Source organism: Ambystoma mexicanum, chromosome 11 (assembly GCF_040938575.1).
Source record: "Ambystoma mexicanum isolate Mex_15411 chromosome 11, UKY_AmexF1_1, whole genome shotgun sequence".
NCBI classification, from domain to species: domain Eukaryota; kingdom Metazoa; phylum Chordata; class Amphibia; order Caudata; family Ambystomatidae; genus Ambystoma; species Ambystoma mexicanum.
The window spans coordinates 1,329,814,366-1,329,834,288 of NC_090934.1; the positions used below are offsets into that span (position 1 = coordinate 1,329,814,366).

The 19,923-nt window shown below is 50.5% G+C and overlaps 1 protein-coding gene across 1 annotated transcript in view; it reads right to left on the bottom strand.

Annotated features, from left to right (window-relative positions):
* Nucleotides 1-1,258: 1,258 nt before the first annotated feature.
* The window catches only part of LOC138504390 (uncharacterized), a 100,219-nt gene continuing 81,554 nt past the window's right edge, over nt 1,259-19,923 (bottom strand). Inside the window, exon 2 of the mRNA XM_069624851.1 lies at nt 1,259-4,656. Within this exon, the coding sequence (XP_069480952.1) occupies nt 3,398-4,357 (960 nt within the window). The 5' untranslated portion in view covers nt 4,358-4,656 and the 3' untranslated portion in view covers nt 1,259-3,397. The remainder of the gene's footprint in view (nt 4,657-19,923) is intronic.

The following is a 19,923-nucleotide window of genomic DNA, read 5'->3' on the forward strand; positions in this document are numbered from 1 at the left end:
TAACCACTGGCGTTGCTCTGGGCAACCCCCCAGACCACTGTTCCTCACCTGCCAAGCCATTACAGAAGGAGAAAGACCATATGCAAATCAGGCTTGGCCCCATCCCAAAAGGGGTAGTCCAGCCCGAACTGCTAGGTCACATCCCTTCTGCACGAGACCACAAGCATTCCAAAACATGTTTCGCTATTGTTGGGGATCATCAGTGAGGAGTAGCTTGGGTCTCTAGGCCCAGCAGGCACGGGACCCACGTCTGGGCATACCCATCCCTCTCTGGGTGACAAAGCAAAAACAAAGAGGTGATGGCTGGAAGGGTTAGAATGAATCTTAACTACTGGCGTTGCTATGGGCAACCCTCCAGACCACCGTTCTTCGCCTGCCAAGCCGTTACAGAAGGGAAAGACCATATGCAAATTAGGCTTGGCCCCACCCCAAAAGGGGCAGTCCAGCCCAAACTGCTAGGTCACATCCCTTCTGCACGAGACCACAAGCATCCCCAAACATGTTTCGCCCTTGTTGGGGCTCATCAGTGAGGAGTAGCTTGGATCTCGAGGCCCATCAGGCACGGGACCCACGTCTGGGCATACCCGTCCCTCTCAGGGTGACAAAGCAAAAACAAAGAGGTGATGGCTGGAAGGTTTAGAATGAATCTTAACCACTGGAATTGCTCTGGGCAACCCTCGAGACCACTGTTCTTCGCCTGCCAAGCCATTACAGAAGGGGAAACACCATATGCAAATCAGGCTTGGCCCCACCCCAAAAGGGGCAGTCCAGCCCAAACTGCACGAGACCACAAGCATCCCCAAACATGTTTCGCCCTTGTTGGGGCTCATCAGTGAGGAGTAGCTTGGGTCTCTAGGCCCAGCAGGCACAGGACCCACGTCTGGACATATCCGTCCCTCTCAGGGTGACAAAGCAAAAACAAAGAGGTGATGGCTGGAAGGTTTAGAATGAATCTTAAAAATTTGGTAGAGGAGGTGCACTCTGAGTTTATATTTTCTTTATGTTAATCTAAGTCTCTGTGAGAATTAATTTGAATACTTAGGTGAAATCCGTTAAGCCTGTGCTACCAGACTAAAAAACTGAGTGAATTGTATATGGTCAACCGTTGTATCGGAAAACATAACAGATGCACACTTTTGTGCTGCACTACGACAGCCAAATATTGTTCAATAAACTTCACGTGTATGACAACTTGCTTATGTAAAAAACACAAACTTGTGTGTGTGTTTATTTCTTTCGTAACAAAGAATTTCTGTTATCTAATTCAGTATATCATAGGCACATTGCATATTATATTGTCATATACAAACTTGTTTGTGTATGCCTGTTTCAATAATAATTTTCTTTTATTATTTTTTTTTTTCAATTACAGTTTTAATCACATCATGATTCTTCAACAAACAGTACTTCATTCATTTGTAGTCAAATTGTTCCAAAATGTCTTGATAGCCTTGGTTTATTGTCTCAGTTTTACACAAGCCCTCTTGCAGGCTTTTAGGATTCTAACCTATGGGTTCCACTACGCGTTTCGGGCAATGTATTCTCCCTTCTTCAGGTGGGGATATCAATATTTTCTGTCTTTTTTCTGCAAAATCAATGTGTACAGATATCTGCATTAGTTTCATTTACTTTCTACAATCATTCTATGTATACATCTGACAGTTAACACTTGACTAACCTTGGTCCCGGTTTACCGGTATGTGGCAATACTCTGCACACTTCTGTGTGGTGACTGTGTGTCTCTTAGTTTCTCTTTTGTACAACTTCTTATTTTGAGAGTTCCACCACTACAGGAGATAAAGTTAACAGCCTGGATTCAGTCATGTATTCTGTGGGGAATCATACTAACATTGCTTCTTTCATTTGCGCTTTTGGTGAAAAGTAGTCAGATCACAAGTGGGATCAGTCGCTAAAATCAGTGCTGAGTCCCACTATGTGATCCGTATTACAGATATTGCTTCTTTCATTCATTCTTTGTTCGGTGAAAAGTAGTAAGATCACGAGTGGGATCAGTCGCTACATTCAGCGCTGAGTCCCACTCTGTGATCAATATTGCAAACAAGTAAGACCTTTGCTGTTTAAAAGACTCACCGTTAGGTGTGGGACCCGTCTCATGTATATGCGGTTGCGGTGTTCTGTGTCCAATGTTATAAGCGTTCCTGGGTTAAGATCCCCCTGGGGATTCCTTCGCTCTGTTCATGAGGCTCGTGGGCTAAAGGACACTCGTCCTACACAGTGGACATGGAGCGTCCTACTGTGGATGAATGTGCGAGGGCAAAAGGAGTCCCTCGCGATACGGAGTACTTTCGTTTCACTCGCATTCGCGTGTTCATCGCTGTTTGATTCCTGTGTTCTTTTCCCCGTAATGATGGTGTTGCCGTATGCTGGGCCCTACATTGGAGGGTTGCTAAGCAACCAATCTATGGCTGTGTGTCTACTGACTTACCTGTTTTGGTTCACGGTGTACTTAAAGGCGCCATGTGGAAATAATGTACTTGCTGCACTGTCTTTCATGTAATGAGTTCTTGCTCATTGCCTACATGTTGTGTCTGCTATATTGTCTATTCGGGGGCCTTGTTCATATTCGCCATGTGCGGTCGGTATGTTTAATGAAGATTACCGGCATTGTTAATTCTGAATACTTTCCCTTTTACATTCAGATAATTTTCAACATAAACTAAGCCCATTAGCATCCATTGTAGTATATTCAGATGTACCACCAATTCAATACATTTGATATAAATCCTTTTGAGAAGTGTCACTTACAATTTCTCTTGAATATACATAACTGTTGTAACCAATGGTATATTTACCCTTTAACCATGTATTGTTACCATACAAAATATATGTTGGTACATCTTATATATGACAATTATTATAATACAATATCTTCAACCTTTCTGATGGTTAAATAACAGATCACCACGTGCATTACATTCGTGGATGTTGTAAGTCCTGATCAGTACATTTGTGAATATGTTTTAATACAGTTTGCATAGAATAAATGACTCTAAGTTTCTTTTATTCACATTGTTATTTTCACCCACATTGTCCAATCTATCCAAGGATTGATAGTTCGTACTGAGGCAGTTTCCTTCATAATTTATGGCCTTTCTAACTTTTCACAGGATAGATATGCCTTGTGATGAATTCACAGGAAACAATTTAGATCCCATTCCATGTTCATTGCCCTTGGGTACATGCTATCAAGTTTTTCTATCCAGAATATTTCTCTTTGTTGGAGCATTTTGTTTAGATTACCTCCCCTCCTGGGTAATATCACATGTTCCAGTATGACAAACTTAATTTGTGCAATTGTGTGATTTTCTTTCACAAAATGTTGGGCCACTGGGGATTTTTCTGATTTCTGTCTGATGTTAGATTTATGCTCCCACCGTCACGTCTTTGCTTTGTGTCCTGTAAGTCCCACATAATAAAGTCCACATGGACATTTGATTCCATAAATTACATTGCTGGTATCACACGTTGAAGTGTGATGGAGTTGGATTCTTTTTCCATTATGGGGAGGGCTAATCTCATTTCCTTTGATAAGGTTATTACAGCAATTGCAATTGTTACATGAGATGGTTCCTTTGTATATTGTTTCAGTTTTCTTTTTGTGTCCAATGTCTGATTTCATTAGGTGATCTCGTATAGATGGGCTTTTAGCATACGCAAATAATGGTGGTTTAGGAAACAGTTCTGCCAGTTTGGGATCTAGTTCCAACAATTTCCAATTTTTTGTGATGATTCTTTTAATCGAATTGCTCTGGTGTGAGTATGTGGTTACATAGACCAGTTTAGTAGCTGTATTCTTTATTCTAGGCAGCATTGCTTCTGTCCTTGATGTTCCTTTGACTTTGGCTGCATGTCTAGATATGGTGTCTGCACTGTACCTCCTTTTCAAGAAGTTTTTCGTGAGATCTCTTGCTTTAATCTCATGCTCTTCCTCATTTGATATAATTCTTCTGTATCTCAGAAACTGACTTAAGGGAATGCTTTCTATTGTTTTCTTGGGATGGAAACTTGATGCCAGTAATAAACTGTTTCTATCGGTGGTTTTCGTAAAGATTGTTGTCTCCAGTTTGTTGTCCTTTAGGTAAACCTTCACATCCAGAAACTCAATTGATGTTTGACTGAATTTGTGTGTAAATTTAATTCTTGGTGTGATCGTATTCATGTATGTGAAGAATTCATTTAACTCGTCCACTGATCCGTTCCAGATTCCAAACAGGTCATCTATGAACCTCACTAGGCATTTAAGTTTGTTCTTCCATCTCGGGTTTTGTAGTACAAATCTTTCTTCTAAATATGTCATATAGGTGTTTGCGTAACTTGGGGCCATGGCAGCCCCCATAGATGTTCCTGAGATCTGAATAAAGTACCGATCTTTCGAACATAAAGTAGTTATTGTTCAATATGATCTTCAGTAATTTCAATATGAATCCACGATCACACCTGACTGTTTCTCTTGTATTTAGTAAAAGCCATTCCATGGCTTCAAGCCCTCCCTGATGATTGATGTTCGTATAGGGGCTCGTCACATCCATTGTGAATAGAATGTCTGTGGATTCTTCAAATTTGATAGACTTCAATATTGCTAAGAAGTGATTTGTGTCTTTGATATAGGTAGTCGCTTTCTGTGTTAAACTGAAACTGTAATTGAAAAAAAAAAATATTATTGAAACAGGCATACACGAACAAGTTTGTATATGACAATATAATATGCAATGTGCCTATGATATACTGAATGAGATAACAGAAAATCTTTGTTACAAAAGAAATAAACACACACACAAGTTTGTGTTTTTTACATAAGCAAGTTGTCATACACGTGAAGTTTATTGAACAATATTTGGCTATCGTAGCGCAGCACAAAAGTGTGCATCTGTTATGTTTTCGGATACAACGGTTGACCATATACAATTCACTTAGAATGAATCTTAACCACTGGCATTGCTCTGGTCAACCCTCCAGACTACCGTTCTTCGCCTGGCAAGCCATTAAAGAAGGGGAAAGTCCATATGCAAATCAAGCTTGGCCACACCCCAAAAGGGGCAGTACAGCCCAAACTGCTAGGTCACATCCCTTCTGCACGAGACCACAAGCATCCCCCAACATGTTTCGCCCTTGTTGGGGCTCATCAGTGAGGAGAAGCTTGGGTCTCGAGGCCCAGCAGGCACAGGACCCACGTCTGGGCATACCCGTTCCTCTCAGGGTGACAAAGCAAAAACAAAGAGGTGATGGCTGGAAGGTTTAGAATGAATCTTAACCACTGGCATTGCTCTGGTCAACCCTCCAGACTACCGTTCTTCGCCTGCCAAGCCATTAAAGAAGGGGAAAGTCCATATGCAAATCAAGCTTGGCCCCACCCCAAAAGGGGCAGTACAGCCCAAACTGCTAGGTCACATCTCTTCTGCACGAGACCACAAGCATCCCAAAACATGTTTCACCCTTGTTGGGGCTCATCAGTGAGGAGAAGCTTGGGTCTCTAGGCCCAGCAGGCACGGGACCCATGTCTGGGCATACCCGTCCCTCTCAGGGTGACAAAGCAAAAACAAAGAGGTGATGGCTGGAAGGTTTAGAATTAATCGTAACCACTGGCGTTGCTCTGCTTAACCCTCCAGACCTCCGTTCTTCGCCTGCCAAGCCATTACAGAAGGGGAAAGACCATATGCAAATCATGCTTGGCCCCACCCCAAAAGTGGCAGTTCAGCCCGAACTGCTAGGTCACATCCCTTCTGCACGAGACCACAAGCATCCCCAAACATGTTTCGCCCTTGTTGGGGCTCATCAGTGAGGAGTAGCTTGGGTCTTTAGGCCCAGCAGGCACGGGACCCACGTCTGGGCATACCAGTCCCTCTCAGGGTGACAAAGCAAAAACAAAGAGGTGATGGCTGGAAGGTTTAGAATGAATCTTAACCACTGGCGCTGCTCTGGGCAACCCTCCAGACCACTGTTCCTCACCTGCCAAGCCATTACAGAAGGAGAAAGACCATATGCAAATCAGGCTTGGCCCTCACCCCAAAAGGGGCAGTCCAGCCCTAACTGCTAGGTCACATCCCTTCTGCACGAGACCACAAGCATCCCCAAACATGTTTCGGCCTTGTTGGGGCACATCAGTGAGGAGTAGCTTGGGTCTCTAGGCCCAGCAGGCACGGGATCCATGTCTGGGCATACCCGTCCCTCTCAGGGTGACAAAGCAAAAACAAAGAGATGATGGCTGGAAGGTTTAGAATGAATCTTAACCACTGGCGTTGCTCTGGGCAACCCTCCAGACCACCGTTATTCACCTGCCAAGCCATTACAGAAGGGGAAAGACCATATGCAAATCAGGCTTGGCCCCACCCCAAAAGGGGCAGCTCAGCCCGAACTGCTATGTCACATCCCTTCTGCACGAGACCACAAGCATCCCAAAACATGTTTCGCCCGTGTTGGGGCTCATCAGTGAGGAGTAGCTCGGGTCTCTAGGCCCAGCAGGCACGGGACCCACGTCTGGGCATACCCGTCCCTCTCGGGGTGACAAAGCAAAAACAAGAGGTGATGGCTGGAAGGTTTAGAATGAATCTTAACCACTGGCATTGCTCTGGTCAACCCTCCAGACTACCGTTCTTCGCCTGCCAAGCCATTAAAGAAGGGGAAAGTCCATATGCAAATCAAGCTTGGCCCCACCCCAAAAGGGGCAGTACAGCCCAAACTGCTAGGTCACATCTCTTCTGCCCGAGACCACAAGCATCCCAAAACATGTTTCACCCTTGTTGGGGCTCATCAGTGAGGAGTAGCTTGGGTCTCTAGGCCCAGCAGGCACGGGACCCATGTCTGGGCATACCCGTCCCTCTCAGGGTGACAAAGCAAAAACAAAGAGGTGATGGCTGGAAGGTTTAGAATGAATCGTAACCACTGGCGTTGCTCTGGTTAACCCTCCAGACCTCCGTTCTTCACCTGCCAAGCCATTACAGAAGGGGAAAGACCATATGCAAATCAGGCTTGGCCCCACCCCAAAAAAGGCAGTCCAGCCCGAACTGCTAGGTCACATCCCTTCTGCACGAGCCCACAAGCATCCCCAAACATGTTTCGCCCTTGTTGGGGCTCATCAGTGAGGAGTAGCTCGGGTCTCTAGGCCCAGCAGGCACAGGACCCACGTCTGGGCATACCCGTCCCTCTCGGGGTGACAAAGCAAAAACAAAGAGGTGATGGCTGGAAGGTTTAGAATGAATCGTAACCACTGGCGTTGCTCTGGTTAACCCTCCAGACCTCCGTTCTTCACCTGCCAAGCCATTACAGAAGGGGAAAGACCATATGCAAATCAGGCTTGGCCCCACCCCAAAAAAGGCAGTCCAGCCCGAACTGCTAGGTCACATCCCTTCTGCACGAGCCCACAAGCATCCCCAAACATGTTTCGCCCTTGTTGGGGCTCATCAGTGAGGAGTAGCTCGGGTCTCTAGGCCCAGCAGGCACAGGACCCACGTCTGGGCATACCCGTCCCTCTCGGGGTGACAAAGCAAAAACAAAGAGGTGATGGCTGGAAGGTTTAGAATGAATCTTAACCACTAGCGTTGCTCTGGGCAACCCTCCAGACCACTGTTCCTCACCTGCCAAGCCAATACAGAAGGAGAAAGACGATATGCAAATCAGGCTTGGCCCCACCCCAAAAGGGGCATTGCAGCCCGAACAGCTAGGTCACATCCCTTCTGCACGAGACCACAAGCATCCCCAAAGATGTTTCACCCTTGTTGGGGCTCATCAGTGACGATTAGCTTGGGTCTCGAGGCCCAGCAGGCACGGGACCCACGTCTGGGCATACCCGTCCCTCTTGGGGTGACAAAGTAAAAACAAAGAGGTGATGGCTGGAAGGTTTAGAATGAATCTTAACCACTGGTGTTGCTCTGGGCAACCTTCCAGACCACTGTTCCTCACCTGCCAAGCCATTACAGAAGGCGAAAGACCATATGCAAATCAGGCTTGGCCCCACCACAAAAGGGGCAGTCCAGACCGAACTGCTAGGTCACATCCCTTCTGCACGAGACCACAAGCATCCCCAAACATGTTTCGCCCTTGTTGGGGCTCATCAGTGAGGAGTAGCTTGAGTCTCTAGGCCCAGCAGGCACGGGACCCACGTCTGGGCATATCCGTCCCTCTCGGGGTGACAAAGCAAAAACAAAGAGGCGACGGTTGGAAGGTTTAGCATGAATCTTAACCACTGGCCTTGCTCTGGGCAACCCTCCAGACCACCGTTCTTCGCCTGCAAGCCATTACAGAAGGGGAAAGACTATATGCAAATCAGGCTTGGCCCCACCCCAAAAGGGGCAGTCCAGCCCGAACTGCTAGGTCACATCCCTTCTGCACGAGACCATAAGCATCCCCAAACATGTTTCGCCCTTGTTGGGGTGCATCAGTGAGGAGTAGCTTGGGTCTCTAGGCCCAGCAGGCACGGGACCCACGTCTGGGCATACCCGTCCCTCTCGGGGTGACAAAGCAAAAACAAAGAGTGATGGCTGGAAGGTTTAGAATGAATCTTAACCACGGGTGTTACTCTGGGCAACCCTCCAGACCACTGTTCCTCACCTGCCAAGCCATTACAGAAGGAGAAAGACCATATGCAAATCAGGCTTGGCCCCACCCCAAAAGGGGCAGTCCAGCCCGAACTGCTTGGTCACATCCCTTCTGCAGGAGACCACAAGCATCCCCAGACATGTTTCGCCCTTGTTGGGGCTCATCAGTGAGGAGTAGCTTGGGTCTCGAGGCCCAGCAGGCACAGGACCCACGTCTGGGCATACCCGTTCCTCTTGGGGTGACAAAGCAAAAACAAAGAGGTGATGGCTCAAGGTTTAGAATGACTCTTAACCACTGGCGTTGCTCTGTGCAACCCTCCATACCACCGTTCGTCACCTGCCAAGCCATTATAGAAGGGGAAAGATCATATTCAAATCAGGCTTGGCCCCACCCCAAAAGGGGCAGTCCACCCCGAACTGCTAGGTCACATCCCTTCTGCACGAGACCACAAGCACCCCCAAACATGTTTCGGCCTTGTTGGGGCTCATCAGTGAGGAGTAGCTTGGGTCTTGATGCCCAGCAGGCACGGGACCCACGTCTGGGCATACCCGTCCCTCTCAGGGTGACTAAGCAAAAACTAAGAGGTGATGGCTGGAAGGTTTAGAATGAATCTTAACCACTGGTGTTGCTCTGGGCAACCTTCCAGACCACTATTCCTCACCTGCCAAGCCATTACAGAAGGAGAAAGACCATATGCAAATCAGGCTTTGCCCCACCCCCAAAAGGGGCAGTCCAGCCCGAACTGATAGGTCACATCCCTTCTGCACGAGACCACAAGCATCCCAAAACATGTTTCGGCCTTGTTGGGGCTCATCAGTGAGGAGTAGCTTGGGTCTCTAGGCCCAGCAGGCACGGGACCCACGTCTGGGCATACCCGTCCCTCTCAGGGTGACAAAGCAAAAACAAAGAGGTGATGGCTGGAAGGTTTAGAATGAATCTTAACCACTGGCGCTGCTCTGGGCAACCCTCCAGACCACTGTTCCTCACCTGCCAAGCCATTACAGAAGGAGAAAGACCATATGCAAATCAGGCTTGGCCCTCACCCCAAAAGGGGCAGTCCAGCCCTAACTGCTAGGTCACATCCCTTCTGCACGAGACCACAAGCATCCCCAAACATGTTTCGGCCTTGTTGGGGCTCATCAGTGAGGAGTAGCTTGGGTCTCTAGGCCCAGAAGGCACGGTACCCAAGTCTGGGCATCCCCATCCGTCTTGGGATGACAAAGCAAAAACAAAGAGGTAATGGCTGGAAGGTTTAGAATGAATCTTAACCACTGGCATTGCTCTGGGCAACCCTCCAGACCACCGTTCTTCACCTGCCAAGCCATTACATAAGGGGAAAGATCATATTCAAATCAGGCTTGGCCCCACCCCAAAAGGGGCAGTCCAGCCCGAACTGCTAGGTCACATCCCTTCTGCACGAGACCACAAGCATCCCAAAACATGTTTCACCCTTGTTGGGGCTCATCAGTGAGGAGTAGCTTGGGTCTCTAGGCCCAGCAGGCACGGGACCCATGTCTGGGCATACCCGTCCCTCTCAGGGTGACAAAGCAAAAACAAAGAGGTGATGGCTGGAAGGTTTAGAATGAATCTTAACCACTGGTGTTGCTCTGGGCAACCCTCCAGACCACTGTTCCTCACCTGCCAAGCCATTACAGAAGGAGAAAGACCATATGCAAATCAGGCTTGGCCCCACCCCAAAAGGGGCAGTCCAGCCCTAACTGCTAGGTCACATCCCTTCTGCATGAGACCACAAGCATCCCCCAACATGTTTTGTCCTTGTTGGGGCTCATCATTGAGGAGTAGCTTGGGTCTCGAGGCCCAGCAGGCACGGGACCCACGTCTGGGCATACCCGTCCCTCTTGGGGTGACAAAGCAAAAACAAAGAGGTGATGGCTGGAAGGTTTAGAATGAATCTTAACCACTGGCGTTGCTCTGGGCAACCTTACAGACCACTGTTCCTCACCTGCCAAGCCATTACAGAAGGAGAAAGACCATATGCAAATCAGGCTTGGCTCCACCACAAAAGGGGCAGTCCAGACCGAACTGCTAGGTCACATCCCTAATGCACGAGACCACAAGCATCCCCAAACATGTTTCACCCTTGTTGGGGCTCATCAGTGAGGAGTAGCTTGGGTCTCTAGCCCAGCAGGAACGGTACCCACGTCTGGGCATACCACCCGTCCCTCTCGGGGTGACAAAGAGGTGATGGCTGGAAGGTTTAGAATGAATCTTAACCACTGGCGTTGCTCTGGGCAACCCTCCAGACCACCGTTCTTCGCCTGCAAGCCATTACAGAAGGGGAAAGACCATATGCAAATCAGGCTTGGCCCCAACCCAAAAGGGGCAGTCCAGCCCAAACTGCTTGGTCACATCCCTTCTGCACGAGACCACAAGCATCCCCAACCATGTTTCGCCCTTGTTGGGGTGCATCAGTGAGGAGTAGCTTGGGTCTCTAGGCCCAGCAGGCACGGGACCCACGTCTGGGCATACCCGTCCCTCTCGGGGTGACAAAGCAAAAACAAAGAGGTGATGGCTGGAATGTTTAGAATGAATCTTAACCACTGGCGTTTCTCTGGGCAACCCTCCATACCACCGTTCCTCACCTGCCAAGCCATTACATAAGGGGAACGATCATATTCAAATCAGGCATGGCCCCACCCCAAAAGGGGCAGTCCACCCCAAACTGCTAGGTCACTTCCCTTCTGAACGAGACCACAAGCATCCCCAAACATGTTTCGGCCTTGTTGGGGCTCATCAGTGAGGAGTAGCTTGGGTCTCTAGGCCCAGCAGGCACGGGACCCACGTCTGGGCATACCCGTCCCTCTCGGGGTGAAAAAGCAAAAACAAAGAGGTGATGGCTGGAAGGTTTAGAATGAATCTTAACCACTGGCGTTGCTCTGGGCAACCGTCCAGACCACCGTTATTCACCTGCCAAGCCATAGAAGGGGAAAGACCATATGCAAATCAGGCTTGGTCCCACCTCAAAAGGGGCAGTTCGGCCCAAACTGCTATGTCACATCCCTTCTGCACGAGACCACAAGCATCCCCCAACATGTTTCGCCCTTGTTGGGGCTCATCAGTGAGGAGTAGCTTGGGTCTCGAGGCCCAGCAGGCACGGGACCCACGTCTGGGCATACCCGTCCCTCTTGGGGTGACAAAGCAAAAACAAAGAGGTGATGGCTGGAAGGTTTAGAATGAATCTTAACCACTGGTGTTTCTCTGGGCAACCCTCCAGACCACCGTTCTTCGCCTGCAAGCCATTACAGAAGGGGAAAGACCATATGCAAATCAGGCTTGGCCCCACCCCAAAAGGGGCAGTCCAGCCCGAACTGCTAGGTCACATCTCTTCTGCACGAGACCATAAGCATCCCCAAACATGTTTCGCCCTTGTTGGGGTGCATCAGTGAGGAGTAGCTTGGGTCTCTAGGCCCAGGAGGCACGGGACCCACGTCTGGGCATACCCGTCCCTCTCGGGGTGACAAAGCAAAAACAAAGAGTGATGGCTGGAAGGTTTAGAATGAATCTTAACCACTGGTGTTACTCTGGGCAACCCTCCAGACCACTGTTCCTCACCTGCTAAGCCATTACAGAAGGAGAAAGACCATATGCAAATCAGGCTTGGCCCCACCCCCAAAAGGGGCAGTCCAGCCCGAACTGCTTGGTCACATCCCTTCTGCAGGAGACCACAAGCATCCCCAGACAAGTTTCGCCCTTGTTGGGGCTCATCAGTGAGGAGTAGCTTGGGTCTCGAGGCCCAGCAGGCACAGGACCCACGTCTGGGCATACCCGTTCCTCTCGGGGTGACAAAGCAAAAACAAAGAGGTGATGGCTCAAGGTTTAGAATGACTCTTAACCACTGGCGTTGCTCTGGGCAACCCTCCATACCACCGTTCTTCACCTGCCAAGCCATTACATAAGGGGAAAGATCATATTCAAATCAGGCTTGGCCCCACCCCAAAAGGGGCAGTCCACCCCGAACTGCTAGGTCACATCCCTTCTGCACGAGACCACAAGCATCCCCAAACATGTTTCGGCCTTGTTGGGGCTCATCAGTGAGGAGTAGCTTTGGTCTCGTGGCCCAGCAGGCACGGGACCCACGTCTGGGCATACCCGTCCCTCTCAGGGTGACTAAGCAAAAACAAAGAGGTGATGGCTGGAAGGTTTAGAATGAATCTTAACCACTGGCGTTGCTCTGGGCAACCTTCCAGACCACTATTCCTCACCTGCCAAGCCATTACAGAAGGAGAAAGACCATATGCAAATCAGGCTTGGCCCCACCCCAAAAGGGGCAGTTCAGCCCGAACTGCTATGTCACATCCCTTCTGCACGAGACCACAAGCATCCCAAAACATGTTTCGCCCTTGTTGGGGCTCATCAGTGAGGAGTAGCTTGGGTCTCTAGGCCCAGCAGGCACAGGACCCACGTCTGGGCATACCCGTCCCTCTCAGGGTGACAAAGCAAAAACAAAGAGGTGATGGCTGGAAGGTTTAGAATGAATCTTAACCACTGGCATTGCTCTGGTCAACCCTCAGACTACCATTCTTCGCCTGCCAAGCCATTAAGGAAGGGGACAGTCCATATGCAAATCAAGCTTGGCTGCACCCCAAAAGGGGCAGTACAGCCCAAACTGCTAGGTCACATCCCTTCTGCACGAGACCACAAGCATCCCCAAACATGTTTCGCCCTTGTTGGGGCTCATCAGTGAGGAGCAGCTTGGGTCTCTAGGCCCAGCAGGCACGGGACCCACGTCTGGGCATACCCGTCCCTCTCAGGGTGACAACGCAAAAACAAAGAGGTGATGGCTGGAAGGTTTAGAATGAATCTTAACCACTGTCATTGCTCTGGGCAACCCTCCAGACCACCGTTATTCACCTGCCAAGCCATAGAAGGGGAAAGACTATATGCAAATCAGGCTTGGTCCCACCTCAAAAAAAAGGGACAGTTCGGCCCGAACTGCTATGTCACATCCCTTCTGCACGAGACCACAAGCATCCCCCAACATGTTTCGCCCTTGTTGGGGCTCATCAGTGAGGAGTAGCTTGGGTCTCGAGGCCCAGCAGGCACGGGACCCACGTCTGGGCATACCCGTCCCTCTTGGGGTGACAAAGCAAAAACAAAGAGGTGATGGCTGGAAGGTTTAGAATGAATCTTAACCACTGGTGTTTCTCTGGGCAACCCTCCAGACCACCGTTCCTCGCCTGCAAGCCATTACAGAAGGGGAAAGACCATATGCAAATCAGTCTTGGCCCCACCCCAAAAAGGGGCAGTCCAGCCCGAACTGCTAGGTCACATCTCTTCTGCACGAGACCATAAGCATCCCCAAACATGTTTCGCCCTTGTTGGGGTGCATCAGTGAGGAGTAGCTTGGGTCTCTAGGCCCAGCAGGCACGGGACCCATTTCTGGGCATACCCGTCCCTCTCGGGGTGACAAAGCAAAAACAAAGAGTGATGGCTGGAAGGTTTAGAATGAATCTTAACCTCTGGTGTTACTCTGGGCAACCCTCCAGACCACTGTTCCTCACCTGCCAAGCCATTACAGAAGGAGAAAGACCATATTCAAATGAGGCTTGGCCCCACCCCAAAAGGGGCAGCCCAGCCCGAACTGCTTGGTCACATCCCTTCTGCAGGAGACCACAAGCATCCCCAGACATGTTTCGCCCTTGTTGGGGCTCATCAGTGAGGAGTAGCTTGGGTCTCGAGGCCCAGCAGGCACGGGACCCACGTCTGGGCATACCCGTCCCTCTCAGGGTGACTAAGCAAAAACAAAGAGGTGATGGCTGGAAGGTTTAGAATGAATCTTAACCACTGGCGTTGCTCTGGGCAACCTTCCAGACCAGTATTCCTCACCTGCCAAGCCATTACAGAAGGAGAAAGACCATATGCAAATCAGGCTTGGCCCCACCACAAAAGGGGCAGTCCAGACCGAACTGCTAGGTCACATCCCTTCTGCACGAGACCACAAGCATCCCAAAACATGTTTCGGCCTTGTTGGGGCTCATCAGTGAGGAGTAGCTTGGGTCTCTAGGCCCAGCAGGCACGGGCCCCACGTCTGGGCATACCCGTCCCTCTCAGGGTGACAAAGCAAAAACAAAGAGGTGATGGCTGGAAGGTTTAGAATGAATCTTAACCACTGGCGTTGCTCTGGGCAACCCTCCAGACCACTGTTATTCACCTGCCAAGCCATTACAGAAGGGGAAAGACCATATGCAAATCAGGCTTGGCCCCACCACAAAAGGGGCAGTCCAGACCGAACTGCTAGGTCACATCCCTTCTGCACGAGACCACAAGCATCCCAAAACATGTTTCGCCCTTGTTGGGGCTCATCAGTGAGGAGTAGCTTTGGTCTCTAGGCCCAGCAGGCACAGGACCCACGTCTGGGCATACCCGTCCCTCTCAGGGTGACAAAGCAAAAACAAAGAGGTGCTGGCTGGAAGGTTTAGAATGAATCTTAACCACTGGTGTTGCTCTGGGCAACCCTCCAGACCACTGTTCCTCACCTGCCAAGCCATTACAGAAGGAGAAAGACCATATGCAAATCAGGCTTGGCCCCACCACAAAAGGGGCAGTCCAGCCCTAACTGCTAGGTCACATCCATAATGCACGAGACCACAAGCATCCCCAAACATGTTTCGCCCTTGTTAGGGCTCATCAGTGAGGAGTAGCTTGGGTCTCTAGCCCAGCAGGAACGGTACCCACGTCTGGGCATACCACCCGTCCCTCTCGGGGTGACAAAGAGGTGATGGCTGGAAGGTTTAGAATGAATCTTAACCACTGGGCCACCCTCCAGACCACCGTTCTTCGCATGCAAGCCATTACAGAAGGGGAAAGACCATATGCAAATCATGCTTGGCCCCACCCCAAAAGGGGCAGTCCAGCCCGAACTGCTTGGTCACATCCCTTCTGCACGAGACCACAAGCATCCCCAAACATGTTTCGCCCTTGTTGGGGTGCATCAGTGAGGAGTAGCTTGGGTCTCTAGGCCCAGCAGGCACGGGACCCACGTCTGGGCATACCCGTCCCTCTCGGGGTGACAAAGCAAAAACAAAGAGTGATGGCTGGAATGTTTACAATGAATCTTAACCACTGGCGTTGCTCTGGGCAACCCTCTAGACCACTGTTCCTCACCTGCCAAGCCATAGAAGGGGAAAGACCATATGCAAATCAGGCTTGGCCCCACCTCAAAAGGGGCAGTTCAGCCCGAACTGCTATGTCACATCCCTTCTGCACGAGACCACACGCATCCCCCAACATGTTTCGCCCTTGTTGGGGCTCATCAGTGAGGAGTACCTTGGGTCTCGAGGCCCAGCAGGCACGGGACACACATCTGGGCATACCCGTCCCTATCGGGGTGACAAAGCCAAAATAAAGAGGTGATGGCTGGAAGGTTTAGAATGAATCTTAACCACTGGCGTTGCTCTGGGCAACCCTCCAGAGCACTGTTCCTCACCTTCAAGCCATTACAGAAGGAAGAAGATCATATGCAAATCAGGCTTGGCCCCACCCAAAAGGGGCAGTCCAGCCCGAACTGCTAGGTCACATCCCTTCTGCACGAGACCACAAGCATCCCCAAACATTTTTCGCCCTTGTTGGGGCTCATCAGTGAGGAGTAGCTTGGGTCTCTAGGCCCAGCAGGCACGAGACCCACGTCTGGGCATACCCGTCCTCTCGGGGTGACAAAGCAAAAACAAAGAGGTGATGGCTGGAAGGTTTAGAATGATATCCTAACCACTGGCTTTGCTCTGGGCAACCCTCCAGACCACTGTTCTTCACCTGCCAAGCCATTATAGAAGGGGAAAGACCATATGCAAATCAGGCTTGGCCCCACCCCAAAAGGGGCAGTTCAGCCCGAACTGCTATGTCACATCCCTTCTGCACGAGACCACAAGCATCCCAAAACATGTTTCGCCCTTGTTGGGGCTCATCAGTGAGGAGTAGCTTGGGGTTCTAGGCCCAGCAGGCACAGGGCCCACGTCTGGCCATACCCGTCCCTCTCAGGGCGACAAAGCAAAAACAAAGAGGTGATGGCTGGAAGGTTTAGAATGAATCTTAATCACTGGCATTGCTCTGGGCAACCCTCCAGACCACTGTTCCTCACCTGCCAAGCCATTACAGAAGGAGAAAGACCATATGCAAATCAGGCTTGGACGCACCCCAAAAGGGGCAGTCCAGCCCAAACTGCTAAGTCACATCCCTTCTGCACGAGACGACAAGCATCCCCAAACATGTTTCGTCCCTTGTTGGGCTCATCAGTGAGGAGTAGCTTGGGTCTCGAGGCCCAGCAGGCACGGGACCCACGTCTGGGCATACCCGTCCCTCTTGGGGTGACAACGCAAAAACAAAGAGGTGATGGCTGGAAGGTTTAGAATGAATCTTAACCACTGGCGTTGCTCTGGGCAACCTTCCAGACCACTGTTCCTCACCTGCCAAGCCATTACAGAAGGAGAAAGACCATGTGCAAATCAGGCTTTGCCCCACCCCTAAAAGGGGCAGTCCAGCCCGAACTGATAGGTCACATCCCTTTTGCACGAGACCACAAGAATCCCAAAACATGTTTCGCCCTTGTTGGGGCTCATCAGTGAGGAGTAGCTTGGGTCTGTAGGCCCAGCAGGCACGGGACCCATGTCTGGGCATAACCGTCCCTCTAAGGGTGACAAAGCAAAAACAAAGAGGTGATGGCTGGAAGCTTTAGAAGGAATCTTAACCACTGGCGTTGCTCTAGTCAACTCTCCAGACCACCGTTCTTCGCCTGCCAAGCCATTACAGAAGGGGAAAGACCATATGCAAATCAGGCTTGGCCCCACCCCAAAAGGGGCAGTCCAGCACGAACTGCTAGGTCACATCCTTTCTGCACGAGACCACAAGCATCCCCAAACATGTTTCGGCCTTGTTGGGGCTCATCAGTGAGGAGTAGCTTGGGTCTCTAGCCCCAGCAGGCACGGGACCCACGTCTGGGCATCCCCGTCCCTCTTGGGATGACAAAGCAAAAACAAAGAGGTGATGGCTGGAAGGTTTAGAATGAATCTTAACCACTGGCATTGCTCTGGTCAACCCTCCAGGCTACCGTTCTTCGCCTGCCAAGCCATTAAGGAAGGGGAAAGTCCATATGCAAATCAAGCTTGGCCGCACCCCAAAAGGGGCAGTACAGCCCAAACTGCTAGGTCACATCCCTTCTGCACGAGACCACAAGCATCCCCAAACATGTTTCGCCCTTGTTGGTGCTCATCAGTGAGGAGTAGCTTGGGTCTCTAGGCCCAGCAGGCACGGGACCCACGTCTGGGCATACCCGTCCCTCTCAGGGTGACAAAGCAAAAACAAAGAGGTGATGGCTGGAAGGTTTAGAATGAATCTTAACCACTGGTGTTGCTCTGGGCAACCCTCCAGACCACTGTTCCTCACCTGCCAAGCCATTACAGAAGGAGAAAGACCATATGCAAATCAGGCTTGGCCCCACCCCAAAAGGGGCAGTCCAGCCGTAACTGCTAGGTCACATCCCTTCTGCACGAGACTACAAGCATCCCCCAACATGTTTCGCCCTTGTTGGGGCTCATCATTGAGGTGCAGCTTGGGTCTTGAGGAGAAACAAAAGAAAAAACAAAGAGGTGATGGTTGGAAGGTTTAGAATAAATCTTAACCACTGGTGTTGCTCTGGGCAACCCTCCAGACCACCGCTCTTCACCTGAAACATGTCTGGGGTTGCTTGTGTTTCCGTGCAGAGGGGACCTGGCCTGGAAGTTCAGGCTGGGCTGCTACCATTGGTGGCAGTACCGGACTGATTTTCTTATGGCTGGACCCCTTTTGCAATGGCACAGACAGGCTAAAAAACGGTGGTGTGGAAGGTTGCCCAGAGCAATTCCAGTGGTACGGATTCATTCAAAACCTTCCACCCATCACTTTTGTGGTCACAGTTTGTCTCAATATGTGAGAGATGGTATGCCCAGACGTGGGTCCCTTGCTCGCTGCACCATAGGGAACCAAGCTGCACCTCGTTGAGGAGGCCCAACAAGGCCGAAACATGTCTGGAGTTGCTTGTGTTTCCGTGCAGAGTGGACCTGGCCTAGCAGTTCGGGCTGGGCAGCTACCATTGGTGGCAGTACCAGATTGATTTGCTTATGGCTGGACCCCTTTGGAATGGCGCAGATGGGCTAAAAAATAGTGGTGTGGAAGGTTGCCCAGAGCAATGCCAGTGGTACGGATTCATTCAAAACCTTCCACCCATCACTTTTGTGGTCACAGTTTGTCTCACTATGTGAGAGGGGGTATGCCCAGACGTGGGTCCCTTGCTCGCTGCACCACAGGGAACCAAGCTGCACCTCACTGAGGAGGCCCAACAAGGCCGAAACATGTCTGGGGTTGCTTGTGTTTCCATGGAGAGGGGACCTGGCCTAGCAGTTCGGGTTGGGTTGCTACCATTGGCGGCAGTACCAGACAGATTTTCTTATGGCTGGACCCCTTTTGCAATGGCGCAGACAGGCTAAAAAACGGTGGTGTGGAAGGTTGCCCAGAGCAATGCCAGTGGTACAGATTCATTCAAAACCTTCCACCCATCACTTTTGTGGTCACAGTTTGTCTCACTATGTGAGAGAGGGTATGTCCAGACGTGGGTCCCTTGCTCGCTGGACCATAGGGAACCAAGCTGCACCTCCCTGAGGAGGCCCAACAAGGCCGAAACATGCCTGGGGTTGCTTGTGTTTCCGTGCAGAGGGGACCTGGCCTAGCAGTTCGGGCTGGGCTGCTACCATTGGTGGCAGTACCAGACTGATTTTCTTATGGCTGGACCCCTTTTGCAATGGCGCAGACATGCTAAAAAACGGTGGTGTGGAAGCTTGCCCAGAGCAATGCCAGTGGTACAGATTCATTCAAAACCTTCTACCCATCACTTTTGTGGTCACAGTTTGTCTCACTATGTGAGAGAGGGTATGCCCAGACGTGGGTCCCTTGCTCGCTGCGCCATAGGGAACCAAGCTGCACCTCATTGAGGAGGCCCAACAAGGCGGAAACATGTCTGGGGTTGCTTCTGTTTCCGTGCAGAGGGGACCTGGCATAGCAGTTCGGGCTGAGCTGCTACCATTGGTGGCAGTACCAGACGGATTTTCTTATGGCTGGACCCCTTTTGCAATGGCGCAGACAGGCTAAAAAACTGTGGTGTGGAAGGTTGCCCAGAGCAATGCCAGTGGTACAGATTCATTCAAAACCTTCCACCCATCACTTTTGTGGTCACAGTTTGTCTCACTATGTGAGAGAGAGTATGCCCAGACGTGTATCCCTTGCTCGCTGCACCATAGGGAACCAAGCTGCACCTCACTGAGGAGGCCCAACAAGGCCGAAACATGTCTGGGGTTGCTTGTGTTTGTGTGCACAGGGGACCTGGCC